The sequence below is a fragment of the Protopterus annectens genome, chromosome 1.part1, assembly GCF_019279795.1.
Source record: "Protopterus annectens isolate FY-2018-M chromosome 1.part1, PAN1.0, whole genome shotgun sequence".
Classification (NCBI taxonomy): domain Eukaryota; kingdom Metazoa; phylum Chordata; order Ceratodontiformes; family Protopteridae; genus Protopterus; species Protopterus annectens.
The window spans coordinates 1,769,441,331-1,769,463,881 of NC_056726.1; the positions used below are offsets into that span (position 1 = coordinate 1,769,441,331).

Sequence of the window (22,551 nt, forward strand, 5' to 3'; positions counted from 1 at the left end):
ATATAACCTTTAGACAGTTTTCATTTTTCTCTTATAAATTCTACAGATTTATATCTTATTGATAGAAAATTCTGGATTGTTTTATTTTTAACCAGTGGGAATTGCATTCAATCTAATGGGAGATGTTTAATTTAATATTAAGATTTTGCTTGATGGGTTACAGGTATATAAGAACGCACACGCTTTAAAGATTTTGATAGTGTTACTAAGGCAATGCTTTGCTTCCTGCACCACCTTTCTTGGTTTCTGACCCTAACCATAACCCCACTCCTACCCCTGCCCCTCACCCCACACATTACACAACTAAAAATCCTTTCCCTAACAGTGACACCACACAAGACAAAAGGACACACAGCACACACAACACAAACTATGCACAGCACTGAATCTATCCCCTTACCTAATCCTTACTCTGGCCCTAACCCATGAACACTTGCTATAACACAGTCTTGCACATACATCTTCATAACTACCACTTTTTCATTCCAACGTTGATTTTCCTGCAGACTTCATTTCATTGACATAATATATACACATAAATTAAACCAAAATGTGATTCACACAAATTAACATTCACTCATTTTTGCTTTCTTTCTTTTTGCTCCCCAAAAACTTTCTAATAAATGTATATTCTATCTTTTGAGCTACAACTATATCTATCTATGGTTAATAATTATTTTTATGTGGACATCTGAAAGATAATTATAATTATATATTTTATAAACTAGTGTCTGACAGTATTGGAGATGAAATAAAAACAGCCCTTTTTAATCATATCATTGTAATTTACATTTTTATAACATACTTAAAACTAACCCATATAAAGCTTTTGTTTGATGGCATACATAGTGGTCTGCCAACTATTATAAATGAGTACAAGAGAGAAAAAGAGAATTAAAAGCATAATTTGAATGGTACTTTTATTCAAATTAGGAACCTTAAGTTGCAGGGAAGGGAAATGGATTAGTTGCATTTGTCTTTAATATTGTTAGTACTTTTTTGTGTGCTTGTGTTAAGTAAAATGAGCGATCTGGCAATAGTCCAGACCCATGCATCAACTGGAATGTTCAGACAGATGCCTTACTAAAAGGAAAAGAATATGCCCTACATGGACTGACTCAAGTCCCTGTCACTATACTCAGTATCCTACAGACTGCTAAGAGGTGACCCTGTGTCTGGCATACAAAGCATGCTTTGACCCAATACTGTTGGATTTGCTGCACATCAGCAAGTCAAATATCATAAATTCTTGGTCTGGGGATCTATATCCCTTTTGCAACATCATAGAATGGTTTGGAGGGACAGGTTTATCTTACAAAGGATAATGCTTGTCTTGAACAGACTCTTCCTCCATGTAAAATAAAGCTCATCTCTGTCCATATTCAAGTTCAACTTGAATCAATGGATGGGAAACAAAATAATTGCCACAGAACTGCTTCCTATGATACTAATGGACAGAGGCAGATCTTAAATGCTTTTTTCCATGTGTGGATCCGGCCAGCAAATTATCCATGGTATGATCCTAGATTCTAACTGGAGGTAATATATAATTATCAACCATGGGATGGGTAAGGATAATCTAACACCAAATAGAATAGGTTAATTTAAGTATAAAAAATAGCCTAGTACTTACCATTGAGCCTGTGAACTTAATAGTTTTCCTTTTGTTTTCATACAGTTATTATTCTAAATATCTGGACTATGGTAGTGGTCATAGAATAGCAACTACTAATAGCAATAAAAATGTGACTGATGTAAGATGTCTTCGTTAAATGTGTTTCCTTAAATGTAAATGGCCTCATTACTGGCAATACTAGAAGTAATTTAACTATTTAAAATGCTGAAATGCAATGGCTTTTATACAAGAAATTCATGTATTGCAAGAAAGTATTAGCAGATTAAACACAAAGGAATATGCAATTACTAATGATTGCCAGCTTTAAGGAAAAGAAAGGGGGGGGGGCACTCTTATAAAACATTCTGTTATAATGCCTAGGGTTATTGACTGTTTAAATGATGATAAAGGTGTGATACTTTTGGTCATTACTGAATATCAAAAATAGAATTCTAACCTTAGCAAATATGTACTGGATTTGGAAAACTGGAGCTCAGTATCTAGAAACTTTAACCTTCATGATGGAAGGAAATATAACAAAGGCAGGAGACTAACTGCATACTTAAAATGATAGTAATGCAATTAACAAACCTAGAATTTCAGCACTAGTTAAGGCTTTAGTAAACTTTCTTGACTTACTTAATCTAATACATGTTAATAACACTTCTGAATCAATTCAGTTTTACACTGATTACTCTTATAGATCTTATACACAGTCAATAACTGATAGGTATATATTTTAAATGATGCTGTTTCTACAATAGAAAAGGTAAGGTGATATCATATTCTTTATCAGATCACAATACATTTGCTTGCAAAGTAAAGATAAACTTAAGAAAACTGGCATCTTTAAATAGACTATCCAAGTAAAAACTCGACCAAGAACGTTGAACCACAGTTTATGAAAATGACAAGTAAAGGTAATTCATACAGCAAAGCTTTCAGGCTTGGCCCTTCTTCAGTGCAATAAAACATCAAAATCACAATTCACTTAAATACCTGTCAAGTCATGTGACCAGAACCCCATCATGTGACTAAATTATAAATTACATTCACTAATATTGCATTTGTTTCTTCACCAGTATTGGTTTTAAACTTATAGCAGCATTCAGTCCTGGATACTTATCTGCAGCTTACCTAAGTATCCATTCATTTTCCTTCACGGCCACATCATTGCATGTATTGCCCCCTCTAACATTCTTTATAACTATATCCATTACTCTATATTTAAAGTCATGACTTGAACCCATGTCCATTTTATGTTTACCTAATGCATTAGTAAGTATATCTCAATGCATATCTGACCGATGTCCTATAATACAATCTTTTAGTCTCCTTGTGGATTTTCCCACATAGAAGGCATGACATTGAATAGAGGTAGCAAGGTATACTATATTTTCAGCATTACACATTGCATACAAATTAAATATATATTTCTGTTTAGTGATGGGATGAAAGAAATTATTTTCCGTTATAATGGATGAACAGCAAACAGAATTATGGCATGGGAATGTGCTGAAGAAGGGCCAAGCCCGAAAGCTTTGGTGTTTGTATTACCTTTGCTGGTCATTTTAATAAACTGTGGTTCAATGTTCTTGGTCAAGTTTTTACTTGGATTGTTTGTTTTTCACTTTTGACCAAGTTCACTACTGCTTTGCTTTTCTTTAGGATTCTTTAAATAGACTGCCCACTTGTATGACAAAATTAATAAATTTAAAGAGTGATTTCTAAATCCTTAGAGACAGTTCTCATTTATTGTTACTAAAATAATCAGTTAACATACTTATTCTTTTTAGGTTATCCTGTGTTTGTTTATTTAATATAAAGCCAGATTTTTCTTCCTCTATTAATGTAACTATTATGTTTTATTCTATTGGCAAGGACTGTCATAGAAAAATCATAATCCATATTCAATAATGAGGTCAGTATTATATTTTTGAAAGTTTCAAACATCGAACACCATATGGTCGACACCATATGAGTGATGTTTAAAATTTCGAAAATATATTAAAAAATAAAAATAAAAAATTATACTTACCTAAATGCTGTAGGCAAGGATGCAAGACCCCCTGCACACCCCCGCTACTTAAATATTCCTACTCTGAGATTGTACTGCATTGAAGTAAAGGGAAAATATTCCCTACGGCGATTTCCATGTTACGTGTGCAACGTTTCAATGTTTCGACCAATCGGGTTCGCTCAATACATGTTCGCCGTTTACAATTTTCGATCACATGATAGGAATCTTCAATAATGATATGGATCTATAAGAAGAGCACACAAACAGATCTTTAACTGTTTTAATAAAGGAAAATGGGTATATTAATTTCTGTGTACTTTCAATAAATTAAGTAAAAATTAATTCAGGAATGATGCCATCATAACCTGGAGCTTTTTTTCCTTCAGCCTTTCCATTTGCATCTTTATTCGTGCTATAGAAACAGTTATTTTTCCTAATTTGCTTCAAAACATTTTTGTATATTCCTGTTTAAAGAGGCACATAACACTTTTTTATTTCAGCACTATTCTGTGCATTTATTTTCTTACAGCAATTTTTAAAACAGCATGGAATTTATTCCATTTCCATATATTTCATATTACAATAGGGGACAGATTTACAGATTATTTGATTAGTTCACAATATCATTTTGGATCTTAGAACTCATTTATGTAAGGCTTTAGGAGTCAGAGGCTAAGAATGTAATTTGGCGTTTTCTGAATTAAGGAAAACCTTATGCTGTATGATCTTCTGATACTCTACAGTTTTTTACGATTTTTGATTTGAAACTGTGAAATTAGAAATATACATATTTACAAGTGATTTTATTAATTAATTATTAATCATTAATTATTAATCATTAATTATTAATCATCTTTATCAAAAATTCATACTCATGTAAAATTAGGATTTTTTTTTAATTTTTCAGTCAATAAAGATATTCAAGGACAAAAACAAGGCTGTCTCTTGCCTTCCTTATTATTTGCTTTGGCTATTAAGCATCTAGCCAATTGCATAAATATAACAATGATTAAGTATGATTTAGAATAATTGCTCAGTATATTTTCACATTTCAGTTACTTGCTGACAGTATACTATTTACAAAAGATAATATTGATTTTTCACTAAACAAGATATATATAACTTTAGACCTGTCATCAGTTCAAAATACATACATATATATATATATATATATATATATATATATATATATATATATATATATATATATATATATATATAAGTATTTTGAACTGATGACAGGTCTAAAGTTCAAACAGAATAAATCTAATACCTTACTAATTAACAAAGAGTTAAATTATTTCATGAAAACTAATAGTGAATTGAAATATGAAAGTAAAGAGATTATATATTTAGAAGTTAGTCTTTACATGCATTTTTAAAGAAACAGTAGCAATGAATAACATAAAGACCTTAGACAATATTAAAATAATAATAAATGAATGGGGACTTCTGGTATGGTGGCTGTAGGAGCAAAACAAGTGTGGTGAGCTGCCCAAAACCAGATATGAGCAGTTTCTGAAAATTTGTGTTATGATTAGCAGCAGAATAGAAGGGACACTAAGTTTGCATCTTAAAGAAAATAAAAAGGGCCAACAAGGAAATCTCAACAAACTAGATAAATCTGTAGTGAATATGGGAAGAGCAGAGGCAGATGACAAACAGTTTTGTTACAACAATAGGGAAAGAGCTGAATAAGATGAAGCAGATGCCCTACAAAAACTTGCTTGGACATGAGAAAAATTTGGGGAAGTAGACCAGGCTCTTTCTTTTCATTTATAATAGTTATACTATTTCAATCTGCCATCTCAAAAGTCACAAGATTGCCTTCTACCTTCATTTGTAGTAGGTCCAAAGTAAGTCTGGAATTTAGCATATAGGTTAAGCATCTGAGCTCTTAATAATCAGGGTTCGGTGTTGATGCCCCTAGCCTCTATTTGCCAACTGTGTAATTCTGAAAAAGTCACTTAACCAGCCAGTGCTCTGGGAAAATGGGTATAGTTTCCTGAAGTCAGTGCTTGTTAACTACCTATACCTATATACTGACTTTTTTTAAGAATCAGACTTTTCACACTACAAAAAGAAATCACTTCTTCCAGACACTGTGTACTTTTCACCTCACTAAGAAAATTAAGTGAACAATCTGTAATAAACACTTTTTTAGGCATTAAGCCACAGACTATTGTTATTGGACTAACTATCTGTGGCCTCCTTAAAGAGTGTTGCTCAAATTTAAGTACATGTCTATGGATATTGTTGCATTTTTCTTGTTTTTAATCTAGTATTTTTGTTAATGTATGTATGTAGGGTTTTTTCCTAGTTCCCTATTTAATTTTCCCAAATACTGGAATTTGAAGTGCAGAAGGTAAAATCATTTGACTGAACTATTCTTCCTTAGGCCTGTGTATTCTAACTTCTTCCTGACTGGCTTGTGTTAGCCAAAATCAGAGAGTACATATGAGGGGTCTGAATGGAGAAACGAAAAGTCAGCAAGCAAAGGAGAGTAGTAGTGTTGAAATCAAATTCATACTCAGGTCTTGGTGAGTACCTTCGCAAGGTGGACCCTGTTTTCACAAAATCTCACCAAGGCGACACTGATATATAGACTGTATTTATATAGCATACATCATGGACAGAGGCAAGTTAAAAACTAAAAAAGATAGCTGGGTGCACAAGACCCAGGATAAAAAAGTGCCCAATCCTGGTGGGCACACTGGTGCCAGGAATGGAAAAATACAGTGTAGAATCCTCAAAACACGGAAACAGTACTACAATGGGGATAGGCCAGGCACAGGGGGAGGATGGCACCCCTGTTGTAGAAGGAAATAGTAGTCTACAAAAATCACAAAAACTGATAGGCCAAAGAAGAGCCATAAAGATGATAAAGTGAACTATTGAGGATAAGAAAGAAATTATGTATTGTTACTACCATGCAAAAAGTTCAGAATTTCCAGACACAAGATATACAAATTGATTAAGAGAGAAATTACAGGAAAGAAACATACTTCCTCAAGAAAAATTGTCAGAAGGTTCAAAAGAAAACTTGTGTTCATTAATACAACAGATTTGTGAAAAAAACAATATACAGATCAAGAAACCTTGATCTGTTTGGAAAAATAAGCATTTGAGGTAGTACAAAAATATAAACAACAAAACCAAAAGATATTTGAAAAATATAAAAAACAAATATGGACATGGGAAAGAAAGAGAGATTTGATATGGTGTAATATTTATGCAAAGGAGAAAGCCAAATTAATCAATGTAAAGAAGGCAGCCTCAAAGATATTTAAAGAGAAATACAGGCAAAGGCATCCAGATATGAAAAATTTCACAATAAAAAAATAAACTCACAAAGATGGAATGTAGAAAAGAAGATTAGTATAGTAGAATAGTAGTATAGTAGAAGTTAAACAAATAGAAGCTGAAGTTATAGAATGCTTGCGAAGAGAAGGATTTGATGTAGAAGGTGTAACACAGGTTACATCACAGCAGGATGGAGTGAGTCCCCAAAGTAGGAAGAAACAGGAAGATCAGGAAACATCTGCAGAAGAAATATGGATATGGGAAAGAAAAACAATTGAATATGGTGTAATATTTATGCAAAGGAGAAAGCAAAAGTAACCAATACAAAAAGAGCAGCACCAAAGTTATTTGAAGAGAAATACAGGCAAAGGAATCCAGATATGGAAAACTTTACAATACAAAAAATAAAAAGACAAAGAGGAAAAATAGAAAAGGAGATTAGTAATGGAGAAGTTAAAGAAATAGAAATTGAAGTTATGCAATACCTGCAAAGTGAAGGATTCAGTGTAGAAAATCTAATTCAGAAAGCACCACAACAGGACAGAGTAATGGATATACAAATAAAGGGGAAACCAGTGGAATGGGTAGTAATTGGTCAGGTGCCATATGAAGATAATTTGGAGCCTTCTACAATAACCAGTATAAATGTTCAATTGAAGCTAGACAGCAAGGGAAGGAACAGGAAACTGTGGAAACCCTGATGCAGTTAATATTGAGGAGTGATAGGCCAGTGAGTTCCCATATGATAGAGCTACGGATGGCACAGGATGAAATTGAAGAGAACGTGCCACAGGAAGATGCTATAGAATCTTCTATAGAATGCCTACAGGAACTAGAAAACAAGGGATATGCCCTCAGTTTGGAAGAAAATGAGCTAAGACAAGAGATGTTTGATTTAATAGACATAGACAGGTATATCAAGATCAATGAAAGAAATAGACTGCAGAAGATTAATAAAACCCCAAATTCAGAAGTCTGATAAAACAAATGAACATAGTAATTAGGACTGCCCATACAGATCCACGCAATATAACAGAAGTAAAAAGAATATATTACTGTGCTGCTAAATTAATAACTGATACAGTTCTACCTCAAGAACACGGGGTAGCAAGGGAAAGAAGGAGGAGAAATCAAATACTATCATGGAAATATCAAACAGAGAAAATTATAAAGCAGCTAAGACAAGAACTGCCACTGTTAGAAGACTATAGAAGAGGGAACAGATCAACAAAAATACTAAGAAAGATGTGATAAAAGCAATGCACAGTATTAGAACAGATCAAGATCTATCATGCATTATCGCAAATAACAAACTAAAAATTTCAGCACAGGCGGAAAGACTTAGAAGATACAAAGATAAATATAAAGGAAAAAGTACAAAATAAGCAATTTATTGATGATCCAAAAACCTTTTATAGAGAATTGGGAAATAAGGTAAAAGGAATTGAAACACCGCCAAAAAAAGAAAAAATAGATACATTTTGGAGAAGTATCTATGAAGATCCTGTGAAACATAACAAATATGCTAAATGGATAGAAGAGGTTAAAGAAATAATAAGAGGGTTAAAGATACAGGATATGAAATGAGATGAAGTAACAGCCAGAGAGAATTAAATAAAGATAAGAAAAGCCTCTAACTGGAAAACTCCAGGCCCAGATGCAGTACCTAATTTTTGGCTGAAAGTATTAACATCTTTGCATGAAGATTTAGCCATGAGTAAGAACTATTTATAAAGACACTCCAAACAGACACCAGCCTGGTTAACAACAGGAAAAACAATGCTCCTACTTATTTTTTATTTATTTATTTCCAGTTTGATGACCGGGGAAGTCCTCTGGGCCCAAGAAGCCCGTTTTCAGTGGAGGCCTGGGGAGAAAAGCTCCAGCAATTTGATGACCGGGTAAGTCCTCTGGGCCCAAGGAGCCCATTTTCAGTGGAGGCCCTGGGAGAAAAGCTTGAGCAATACAAAATACAGTGGGATACAGAATACAATACAAAATATAGTAGGATGCATATTCAAGTAAATACACAGAATATAAGTACACAGCAAATGCAAAGTAGAAATAGAAAAATATATGCTGTTTAAAGAAAACTATTTACAACATTGGTCTGAAAACCATTGTAGTTATCAAGTTGAGGACATTAGTAAGTTTGGAGTTATATTTCTAATAGCATATTTTAACAAACAAGATTTTCTAGTTATGGGAGGTTGCAATGTAGAAAAAGACAAAATATTGACAAGAGTTATTATTCCTTTTGTAGAGAAGGTTAGTATAGAGCTTAGGTGTTGAAGGGTTAGAAGGGTGGTGAGCTAGGTTGGGAGAATGCAGGTACATTTCCAGATAGAGGAGAGGTAGGAATGAAGCTGAGTGCATGAACATGCAAGCTACCCTAAAAATTATAGACCAATAACTTGCCTTCCGACGACATATAAACTATACACTAGAATTGATGCCAACAGTATATAGTCATTTAGAAGAAAAATCAATTATAGCAGTAGAACAAAAGGGCAATAAAAGAAAGTCATATGTAACAAAGGATCATTTGTTGTTAAATAAAGTCATAGTGGAGAACTGTAAAAAAGGGAAGAATCTAAGTATGGCATGGATTGATTACAAAAAAGCATTTGATAGTATCCCACATTCATGGATAAAAGAGTGCTTAAAAATGTATAAGATACACCCTTCAGTGATCCACTATATTACATTGACCATGAAACAGTGGCAGACCACTTTGCAATTCAGCCATGATAAAGGACAAATTATTATCCCAGGGATAAAAATCCAAAGGGGGATATTCCAGGGTGACTCTCTGTCACCTCTGCTATTCTGCCTTGCCCTTAACCCATTAATCTGTTTACTTAACAGCTTAGGCCATGGCTATAATTTGGCTCCTAGAAAACAACAAAAGGGTAAAGACTTCCCATCTTCTCTTTTTAATGATTTAAAACTGTATAGCTCATCAGATGAGGAACTGAAAGCACAACTGCAAGTTGTCAAAACCTTTTCAGATGATATAAAAATGTCATTTGGTCTTGATAAATGTGCAAAAGCAGCCTCTAAAGCAGGAAAACTGCAACGCCAGGAAAACATCGGTTTGGGACAAGAATGTGATATAGAAGAACTTGAGCAAGAGGGAGTATATAAATACTTGGGAACTGATGAAGGATCAACAATAGAACATGAACAAATGCAAATAAAACTTGGTAAGGAATATTTCAAAAGACTTAAATTAATCCTGAAAACAGCACTGACATCTAGGAACAAAATTCAAGCTATAAACCAATTTGCTCTTCATGTCCTAACTTACAGTTTTGGAGTGATTGACTGGCCCCAAAACGTGTTGGATAGATTAGATAGGAAAACAAGAAGGATGCTTCATGCTCACCAAATGATTTATAAAAGTCAGTGTATACCAAGTTTATATATTCCCATTCTGGAGGAGGGATGGGTCTCCTTAAAACTGATTACATGTATAGATCAACAATTGTGGGACTGCACACATTTCTGCTGACCTCATAAGACCCAAATGTAGTGAAAGTGTTGAAACACAAGGAGAATAACTCTAAGATGACTTCTCTACTTAATTTAGAAGAAGCATATTGGCGTCAAGCAGGAATGGAAATCAAACCAGAAGTGGATAAAAATCAGGCCGAAACTGAATGTGCCAAAAAACAAAAGAAAGAATAAAAGGAGAAGGACAAGATGAGAAGGCGAGAAATGTAGAAAAAGCATAAATATAGTTGCAAGTATAGAAAACTTCTGGAAGAACCTCATGTTGATCAGGAACAAATGCAGTAATGGTTGAGGAGAGGCAAATTCAAACCAAAAGATGAAAGGTTAATATTGGCAGCCCAAAATAGTGGGCTACGTACACGTTGGTTTACAAAGTCCATTGAACATGTGGGAGAAACAGACAAATGTAGGTTTTATAAAACCAAATTGAAAACAGTTGCACACCTCAATGCTGGCTGCGACATACTAGTGGCAGAAGGACTGTATACTGAAAGGCATAATAACGTGGCATGATTGTTGCACTGCGGATTGTGCAAGCATTATGGTATTGAAGTGGATGAAAAACACTGGAAACATGAGCTACAAAGCATCATAGAAAATTATGAAGTTTATATCACATGGGATCACTGCGGTGGTGGTGCTGCGGTAGCATTGTCATCTCATAGTTAGACGTAGCCCATTCGATCCTCAGTTAGAGCGTCTTCTGTGTGGCAACATGCGTGAACAGGCGTTCCTTCGTTGAAGGTTGTGCGTTAGGCCCAGCAAGCCAGCACGTAAAACTCTACTGCCAATCATTAGCGGACCGGAGTTCCACTGTGGCGACCCCTAACCAGGAAAAAGCCGAAAGACACAAACAAACATATCACATGGGATCACCCATTACCAACAGTTCAAAAGACAGATGCTACAAAACCAGATATAGTGGTTCAAGAAAAGAAGACAAGAGTAGCATTGATCATTGAAATCGCCATACAGTGTCTTGCATACAGAGAGACACAGTCATAAAATATCAGGATCTTCAGGCAGAAACGAGAGCAATGTGGAAGAAAGATACTCAGACAGTTCCAATAGAAGTAGGAGCAATGGAGTCTTATAAAAAAAGAATCTACAATCGTACTTAGATATGTTACCAATCCATGTAACTCTGTATGAACTGCAGAAGGAGTCATTACTGGACACATTGGGGGTGCTGCGAAGAGCACTTTTGGCTGACATCTGACATCACAGATTGAAACAATACTAATTTCATGCATTTTAATTGTACTTTGACTTAGGAATGGGGTCCATTCCCAACATGGTGTTAGAAACCCAGAAGATTTGGAGAAATTAAAAAAGGGACTACCTCACTCATACTAAACTTTAAATGTTCTCAGACAGAGCAGTAGGTAAATATGCTACTATTTATTATATGCACTGCAGCTGTAACTGAAAAGGGATATTCAGGTAGACCATTGGGAATTCGGGCATTTATAACAGAAGTTTGACATTGTTCCAGACAGGATAATGTCTTCTCTAAAAGTGGAATACCTTTTCTAGTCATCAGAGTAAGAGGCAAATATATAAGGCTAAATAGTCAGTGGGAAGCCTCAGCATTTAAGTATTTGGATATCAGGGGCATAATTACATGTGCAATGGTGAAGAAACAATGTTCATCAAGATTAGGAATTGAATTAGGCTGTCAGTGTTTTGGCATTTTTATTTGTTTCTGTTCAGGAACTACAGGAAGACATGCGTTATTGTTATAGGAGATAGCTGTATAGCCTGGGCTTCTGAAAAGTTTGCTGTTATAAACTGTGGCTGCCTTTGTTGGCTGAAGGATGAATGTTGTGATCTGATTAAGCATATTTACCTTTTATGTAGGTGTGTGTCTATGTATGTATGTATGCTTGTGTTGAGGTTAGTAGTCTTACATGTGAACATACATTCCAGATGGCAGAAGAAAATCCTTGTTTTGTCTTGACTGTACAAATGCTGCAGCTAGCAAGAACAGAGTGAATGTAATGCTAAGTAAACTGTATAAGACTACTTTAGATGTATACAAATGGCTGTCTATTGCTGCACACTGTTTATACAGTGGTACATTAACCAGGATCATTTAAGCATTTTGTGTATGATACTTATTAATGCTTAAAGCCATTTACATACCAGTTTTTTGATGGTCTGTTCCTATTATAAGTAATGAGTAATTTATGTTCAAATCAATGTAAAAAGAGACAGAATGCATGCAGATATTAAGCATAATTCAGCTTTTGCTCAACCATTATATCATTGTGCCTATGCAATGTCTAATATGCATGATGAAGTAACCCCAACTTGACCAAAGTGTATTTCGAAATGACAGAGATGGGGTGGGGGTAGAAAGACAGAGAGCAAGACTCATAGAATAAGATGATTAGGTTTTAAAAAAAAGTGCTGTTGCATGGAATCCTCTGTTTTTATACATTTACAGTTCAGATAATCAAACATAAAGTCTCTAGATTACTTCCTTAAAAAATCTCTAAAATCAACATCTGAAGTAAATTATTATTTATCTGTTCTGTTATGGTTCGTTTGATCTGGGTACCTAATGAACATTACAAAAGGTGATTCCGACAAGTGATATTAATAAAACGAGTAACTGAAGATTTATTTTGCAAACAGGAAGAAAACTATGTATAATACATGCATGTATGTGTGTGTGTGTGAATGTACATGCATGCAGGAAAGAGACTGAGAGGGTGGGTGGAGAGACTCCATTTGGCAGTGACTATCCCAATACTCTTGACACTAATACAACATGAAAATGACCTCACAAAATATAGTAATCTGAGAGATGGTTTCTTTAAGTAGGTGGGGCCATTCCTCTCAGCTGTCTAGATTTCACAGAATGTCTGGATTTTTGCCTCATTGTTTTGGTGTGTTCATCACAAAATGTGTAGATTTCTGGCAAATCATTGAGGACTGCAGACACTAAATAATGACAAGCATTTGAGTTTCAGACCCTTCATACCCTTCAGAAAATGCATGCTAATGCAAAGACTGTTATTCCATCTACTTTATAAGTTTGTAAGATCAATATTTAAAAAAAAATGTCCCTATTTTTGGTCCTGTGTCCCCCATTATTTTTGGCTTTGTCCAGAAGTGTTGTGCTAAGAAGTTGAGGGGTATGGATGGGACAAAGGTTGCACTGCTTCCCTATGACAGTCACTACCAGAAAATGTTGATTTCTTATATTTTGTAGAAGTGAGTTGCTGTGGATTTTGCTTCAGCTTTACAAACACAGAAATCCTAAACATTATTGAGTCATAGTTCACTGATACTATGTTTGGACAAAGTTAAAACTTGAAAAGGAATCCAATGATACTAGAATTAAGATCTAAAGGATGTGATCTCTGCTGATTTGAGAAGGTTAAACCATTGAAGAGAATTCAGTGTTGCTACAAAGGAAGTTGTAATGGATCTGTTAGCAGTCACATCCTGGGTCTACAGTCGGGGAACGTAGCAGTGTTTGACCTCTTTTTCCCATGTAAAATCCATGTAAGTGCTGAATCATGGGTGGGGGGAAGGGATTTCACTGTTTTTACGATATTGTAGATTTGATGACTTGCAACTTGATGTTGGTGTAGCTTGACTAAGCACTATAGTTCAAATAAAATACAACTGTGTTAGGTATTCTCAGACTTTGTCTATTTATTTTCAAGTCTTACTATATTCCTCAAGTTTGACTGAACTGTTTCTGCTCCATATTGGATGTGTATTTGACAATGTTTTCAAATGTAGAGATTGAAGTATTTCTGTACTTCCTTTACATTTTAAGTCAGACAAATATGTTTGAGTTTTTAGTTCTGCCTTGATTATTACCATCACCTCTATATAAATGATGTGTGACCTCTGTTTTTCACAATGACTTTCAATATTCAGCCATATTGTTTTGTTTCTAATTTATGTTTGGGTTGAATGTTTATTCATATTCCTTATTACTGCTTTTTCCAGGAACTTATTTTAATGTAAAAACATTAAACATAATAACATAGTTTTTTAGGGTCTTAGTAAATGATTATTATGGCCTGAGAATCCCAACATTTATTGATTTGTATTTGCAATTTGAATTTGCACGGAACTTTGCATCAATAAATAAGTAAACAGCAGAAATTTCCAAAAAATGCACTTTTATTGAGCTTCCAACTAACATAGCCTTAATGACAGCAGCTCATGATTAAATTAAATGTCAATCTGCCTGTATGTAAATGAATCAATATATTAAAACTAACATCCTCTCTTCTTGTGCAGGACATAAAGGTGATGCTGGTTTACCAGGAAAATATGGACCTGCAGGACTTAAAGGACAGAAAGGTGAGAACGGTATGCATCAAGCAGCACTAAGTTAAATACACAGAACATTTGTTTAATTTTAGTCCTTCAGCAGAGGTCAGGCTACACACTGTCAAGCTGTGATTAATAAAGAAGCACTAAGTGTGACCCCCCCCTGCACTGATCCAGTAATCAAGGAACCTCAATTCTCTCCACTAGCACCAGTGAAGGATGTGTACATTGGGAGGATGACAAGTACACACACAGTAAATTACAATTTCCCTTAAGAGGACACAGAGATCAGAGTCAGTCTGGGGCTGGTGTCTCCCTCTTTCTTCAGCTCCCCAGTAAGACTCCCCACTTGGCACAGCTATAGGGTTAAGATCTCAGCTGAGTGGTTAAGGCAAAACCACCAGCACCCTCTCTGTCCAACCAGTGCTTCATGGCCCTGCCCAAGTAGCTGACACACACACACACACACACACACACACACACACACACACACACACACACACACACACACACACACACACACTCACTTTGAGATTTCATTTATATACAAACACACAGACATTCCTGGGGAAGGCTGGCGCAGGTTCACTAGCTATAGCCTCTTCTTTCCAGACTATAAGGTAGCACCAGCTGCCACCAACCACTCTTATCAGCTACAATAAGGTCCTTCCGAAAGGGTGACCACTTCTACTGTGTAATGTTACTATTATCCAAATGGTAAGTGTGACCAAGACTTTTAAGGCTATTTAGGAGTGGCCTATACAGTGTCAATAAATACATATGCAAGTACCCTAAGAGCTTAAATATCTCTAAACAAACTAGCCACAATTAACAGGTTTAAATATATTTAATAATTAATAAAATAACAAGACAATACTCAATAACTCTACAGTGACAACATAGTTTAGAATCACAGGAAATATTGTAAAACAACATTGCAGGATAGTCTCACATAAATACAGAAAACATCTAAACTAATCTTACTAAGTTCCTGTCTGTGTCTAAGAGAAATCACTGTTATCTAAGTCTTACTTACAGAGCAAAGCCAATGCAAGTGATGAATGGATGTTTTCAGGTCCAAAGACAAGGTACAAAATGCACAGACTCACTCTCTGGATAGTTCTTAAATTACTATCAAACATTTCTGCTGGGTTATCTCAGATCACATCATTCTTTGTCACCTCTGCCTTCAGTTCCCAGGCTAACAGAAACTTAAAATTTAGCACCTCTGTGAAAAAAATATTTATCTCTCAGAAGTTTGTCTGGAACTGGAAGTCGTAAAACAGTTACACACTTTTACCTTTGAAACCTGTAATTATTTCTGTTCCCAGACAATAGAAAAACCTCCTAGCTCTACACATCCTGTCTCTTTGCATTAACTTACTTTATAGTACAGTCATAAACAATTTCAACTTATTTTCTTAGAGTTTTGCAAGTTAACCCCGTATGTTTCAACTTCTACCATGAAAACATACATTTGCTCAGACATATAGTTTATACACATTCCTGCTCTTTTCCAGCAGGGTACACTGTGGTTGCATTCTTAAAGTTCAATACATAACATACAGTTCAACCCACACTTCTGCAACAGTAGTTTAATACACACATAACATAGAGTTTTCTTACATTTGTAAGACAAGCCTATGGATCATATTAATATTCACAAATGACATATTATTTGCAAAATTCAAGGTAGCTAGACTGGCAGTGTCACATTTCTATATAAATCATATTAATATTTTCAAGTGCCATATAATTATCTAAAAAATTCTAGCTAGCTGGGCTGGCAACATTTCATTTTGTCACACTAAGTAACAGTGTAGTGCTGGTATTTGAGGAAATTGGTGTGTGAGGTGCCAGAGATCTAGAATGTACATGATAATTCATGTATACTGAGCAAAGGACCAGATAGGCAAACAGAGGTGTAGAGTTAATGGGATAAACAACATTATGCTACTGCATATCAGGGGGTGCTCTGGAACAGCTTGCTTTATGGAGCTGATGGGTATCACATCTGAGCAGCTTAACAAGACCTAGTGAATGCACATTGGCAAATAAATTCCACTTGTAAACAGGGCAGTATTGGTGCTGATAAGAAAGTAGGTAAGGGGAAAAGAGCAAGCAGAAGTGAACATAGGAAGAGGGGGGAAAAGTCATTTTTGTTTTAATTAGGAGATCCCCTTTTGTAAGTTTTATAAATAAGGATATGTGGAGAAGAGGATATTATGTGATGGCTGAGGATGGGATAGAGAAAAAAGGGTGAGTAGCATGGTCAGACAGACAAACAAAAAACACAGCCACATACAAAAAGGACCAATATATACCTATATCTATGTTTATATTTATATATCTATCTATCTATCTATATATATATATATATATATATATATATATATATATATATATATATATATGTGTGTGTGTGTGTGTGTGTGTGTGTGTGTGTGTACACATATACAAAAAAAGTTGTGAGCACAGTAGATGGCCACAAACATGCAGAAGTGGAAAATGTAGTGCTGGAGAGTGCTACAGAATGAATAAGGAACTGGGATGACAAAAAAGGGAGATAAACAGAAGAAAGGGGATAGGGAGGGTTTTCTGCAATGGCTGGGTGCCAGACCAGCCCAGAGGATATTAAACTAAATCATCATTCACTTGGGTGGTCAATGTTAGGGGGCAGTTGGTCCACTGGAGGCCCAGTAGTTGGAGTATGTCAGTCATGTGACTCATCCAGTCATATTAGGAAGTTCTCTGTGTTGTCAATGTGCCCATACTGTTTTCAGGCAAAACTCAGAGGTGACTAATCTCTGCAAATGTTGACAGGTAACCAGTGAGATTACTTTGGTCCATTTTTTAGAGAGGAGCCTTCACTGCCACTTAAGAGGTAGACACAGATCACCAGTAATCCCCAGAGGTAGAGGTCGCCTCCAGCACAGGGATAAATATCCCCTGCAGAAAGCAGACATAGTGCCCACTGGTGACCTAGCATCAGAGACAGCTGCCAGCAGAGACCACAGTGGTCACAGCCTCTCCTTTTCTTTCACTATTGAGCCTGCATAAACACAACTCAGTGGGAAGAAAAATATCACAAACATATTCTGCAAACACAACTGTAGTTAATCACTGACTAGCACAAAGGCTGTACACACACTGTCACTGGGAGAGGTGCTCCCACCTTATTTGACTCCCAGCCACGATCAGCTAATGTTCCACTGAAGCTGCAAAACAAGTACAGAGTGGTAAGCCTATCTACAACATTGTACACTGTATAAGACAATGACACAGTACACGAAAAAGTAAATACTTAACAATACTTCTCCATCTCTATCTCCTGAACATGCATTTCACATCATTTTAGTGGGTCAGATTTTCATAACAATGACTGCACATCTCACAATGTACATGATTCTATATGCATCAGACAACATCGGCCAGTTCATACCTGATGTTGACCTTTTCCAGAAGGTTATCATGCTGTCCCAGCAGGTGCTTCTTGAAGTCTTTGTGCAATAAAAATGGTAAAATCCTATTTTCACCCCCCCCATGCAAAGTTTTTCTTAGTTGCTGAGACAGCCATAGCTACTCAATAGGTTCACTCAATGAATACTATGGAATTTACATAGACAAGCCATATGAATGAGCATTCAGGTCAAATGATTAATATTCAAACTGATGTGGATGCCTCATGCTGGTATGTATAGGTAACACATTGTATATAGGTAACATTTCACAGATAATGGCACTATTTGGCTTTAGAAGCATAACCACCTCAAAACAACACCTTGTTAGTGCAATAAAATGCATTGGCACAATTTTGTACAACACTATTTACAACCATACAACTACTATGTACAGACATTTGAGCAGAACCTCTCCTCCCCTGGAGCTTCAAAGAGTTAAAGAAGGAATCCTGCCTGGTCAAGTACCTCAGCAACAGCCACAAATCCTATGGTGGATGTCAGGTAGAGTGAGGTAGATATTAGTATTGGGACCAGATCACACTGGCAGTACATAGTACCTTTTGCCAGTGGGGTTAAGGGGTTTTACCTGTAAACAGTGGAAACTGTGGGGATTATATGACACAAGGCGTGTGGGATTTTTTGACCATATACAGAGGCACGGTTGCAGTAACTAAGAGGGTGTTGCTATGCATAATACTAACTGCAGTTGTTAACCATGTGCATTAAAGTGGGTAGAGATGTGCTTAACAGTAACTGCAGTGATTACATATAGTATTAAGAGGAGGAGGAAGAAGCAGTGTCCATACTCATCCATATTCCGCAGTTCAGCATACATGCCCACTGATTGAATGTTTTTCCCTCAGTTGTACTGGTATTGGCATGGTCATCTGAGAAAAACAACTGCTTGATAAGCTCACTAGCCAGCATGGCATGCACCTATTGGGCAAGGGTGCTATATATATATAAGCATTACTGGGACCAGATCTGGCAGGGATGGGTGCAGGATGTCAATGTTGTAAGTAGCTATAATAGGTCCACAAAACAGATGCAAAGAAAGGTTGCTGATATGATACTCTGTGTGAAGGAAAGGCTTGGGACACTGTAATAGATCTATGACAGGGAGTAAACAACTAACATTGCAGTGGCTCACTTAAGTTAGGGAGTTTGGGTCTCTCTCACTGGCCAAGATGAGGTGACATGGATGTGGAAGATGGGCTGGCACCAATCATTCATATACCAGTAGGAAGAGCACCTGGGTAGTAATGGTCATTATAGTATACCATAGCACATGGCATGACTAAAGTGAAGGACTATTCATGACCCACCTGCATATCTGCCCTTCCAAACACCTCTGGTCTGCAAGTACCTCAATCTGTATGACAAGGTATGTTAGACAATTTATTCTATAGCAGTATTTTCATGATGCATATCACATAAGGTTATGAAGACATATGTGTATGGGCTAACAGTGATGATATGTATGTTTATGTTTACACAAGGTACACTAGTGGAAGGTGCAGCAAAGCAGGACAATATAGGGCTGACAATTATAGCAACACAAAAATGGTAGAGTCTGGTGACACAGTGGCATTCTGTGTGACACTACAGGAGAAGGGTTTAAATTAGAACATCGAAGTTTCAAAACTTCGAATGTTCTAATATCGACCCCTATTCAGTGAAAGCTGAAAATATTGAAACAACAGAAAACCAAATTTTTTCCTAGGGAAAGAATTTGATTGTCCGTTTCTGTTGCTTCAGTATTTTAAGCACTGTGGTGGAAAGTTATGGGTCGAGTTCAGGCAAGTATGCGATTGAGTGCGGGTTAGGTTAGTTAGGGTTAGGGTGTGGGTTAGGTATGTATGCGATTGTGTGGACGTGAGGGTTAGGGTGGGTTAGGTGAGTTAGGGTTTGGGTGCAGGTTAGGTATGTGTGCGATTGTGTGGATGTGAGGGTTAGGGTGGGTTAGGTGAGTTAGGGTTAGGGCATGGGTGAGGTGAGTGTGCGATAGTGACGAACCTTAGGGTTAGGGTTTGGGTTAAGGTAAGTGGATAGTTAGTGGTGTGTGAATAGTTTAGTGTAGGGTTAGGTGTAAGATTTTAGGTGTATGTGTGTGGATTGTTGTTTGTTTGGTGTGCTTGTGTTGTGTGTTTGTGTTTTGGAACAGCACATTTTTTCCCTAGGAACAAAATTTGCTGTTCTGTAGGTTCAATGTTTTCAGCTTTCGATAGTTTTGAAACTTCGATGTTCTAATATAGACCCCAGGAGAAGGAGTCATCCACATCCACCATTACAAAAGTTCTCCTAGAGGTGCTGTCATACCAGTGCAAGACAGACATCTTATACATGAGAGTCCCATATAGGCATCATCTTTGACTCCAGCCCACACAGCATCTGACAAGCACTTTACATTTGAGGTGTGTCTACCCACTACAAGAGAGAGTTGTTGGGGTTGTATAGAACCTTCATGACTCCAGGACTACTGCTGATAACAGAATTAACTAGAGTATTTCATTGAGCCAGTCTCAGACTACTGTGACCCAAAACATCATGGAAATGGTGAGTGTGTGTGACTTGCAGGAGAGTGTGCACGAACTGCACAATGTCCTTGAGCATACGGACAGGGACACATATTGCTGCTGAGGTTGTTGGTGGGGTAGTTGAGTCATCCCTTTATCACTATGTTACAACCAAGACAGTGAAATTTACAGCATGTTGAGAAGGAAGGGAGTTACAAACCCTTCCAGAGTCTGGAAGCATGACTTTACTTTTCAGGGTTTCTCTAATGCTTCAGTATAAAATTATTAACCAACAAAATGTAGAGGTAATATGCATTGATGGTGACAGACTACAGTATCATCTTAGACATGTATACATTCAGACAGTTCTGGGAAAGTTGTTGCATTTTATGTCTCTAATTCATGATTTCACACATGATGTAATATTAAGAAAAGGTTTTCCTCATTTGTAAGCACTAAGGAAAATATGAGAAGGGGGGAGAATCTATTCTTATAATGTGTCAAGCTGACACACCCATTCAGTATAAGAATACAGTGAAATCAAAGCAGTGACACTCAACTAAGAGATTCAGAAAGAGAAGAGGAAAATGAATTCGGCATAGGAACGACAAAAGAAATGAGAATTTGACTGTGGTTAGACAGCAGAAAGGATCTATCTGTTATCAAAAGCATATCCCAAGGAAAGAGCAAAAGAAACCAAAGAATGTAAGGGTAATAAAGGAGCTGAAAATGAGAGGATTGAAAATTCTGATCTGAAAAATTACTCCAAAACAGAACTCATTGTAGAAACTTACAAGAAGTGTTAGCGCAGAAACTGAAACATATTAGAAAAAGAAAGGCATTTGAGTAAGGGCTCTCAGTAAGAAAAAGAATGCAGAAAATAAGGTGAGCGGGACAATGCAAAGCTATAAGCATATTTTTATTAGTGTAAAGCAGAAAATGCAATTCAAGGTAAAGTATAAGTAACAGGAATCTGTGAACAATGAAAAAACATAAAATTAATGGTATTGTGTTTTGACATACCCTATGTAATGGACGTGTGACATAAAGAAGTGACACAAAGTGGGAGGAAGGTAGCAACTCAAATGAATTTAGGGTAGACCAGCCTGAATGAAAAAGGAGCACCGAAGAAGCCTGTGCTGATAACCAAGAAAGTAAAGTAGAAGATCATTTTTACTGAGATATACATCACAAAAGCAGAAATGCCTCAAAGAAGATACTGAGGAAAGTGAAAGTAATCCTGAGTTAGTGGGCTTACAAGTAAGACACAGAAAACAGGTGTATCAGGAAGATGATAATTTGCTTGTGGCAAGGGATATTGAACTAAAAGATGATGTCTCATTAAAAAAAATAAATATATAACGTAAAAAAACAGAAATTCTGCATTATTTACTGGTGCCAAAGCCTTATTGGACACTAGTAATAAAGGTAGGCTGTTTTAAACACTTTTATGAAATTATCTGTTAAGACATAGGCAAACTTACATATTAGCATTTTTTCCATTTACTTACATTGTACATCATATATCTTTTCCTTCCTTGTACATATCATCAGTCCAGCTTTACATACATTGGTGAATTCCTGCCTTCAGTTAAATATCATCTTCCTCCTCCTCCTGAGCAGTTTTCTGCATGCATTCTTCCCACAATTTCCATATATAGTTATATAATTTGCTCCTTCCGTTTTCTAAATATTCATCTTCCAGTTCTTTTATATCACATTTAATAGTTCAAATAGAGTTAGTTTAGACTTTGATTTCCATTTTCTAGTAATTGTTTTTTGTCAGCCAACAGCATTAAACTTAATAAGGATGTATTA

General features: G+C 36.1%; 1 protein-coding gene across 1 annotated transcript in view; it reads left to right on the forward strand.

Annotated features, from left to right (window-relative positions):
* The window catches only part of LOC122816664 (ficolin-2-like), a 281,492-nt gene that overhangs the window by 101,280 nt on the left and 157,661 nt on the right, over nucleotides 1–22,551 (forward strand). Inside the window, exon 3 of the mRNA XM_044089619.1 lies at nucleotides 14,724–14,786. Within this exon, the coding sequence (XP_043945554.1) occupies nucleotides 14,724–14,786 (63 nt within the window). The remainder of the gene's footprint in view (nucleotides 1–14,723; nucleotides 14,787–22,551) is intronic.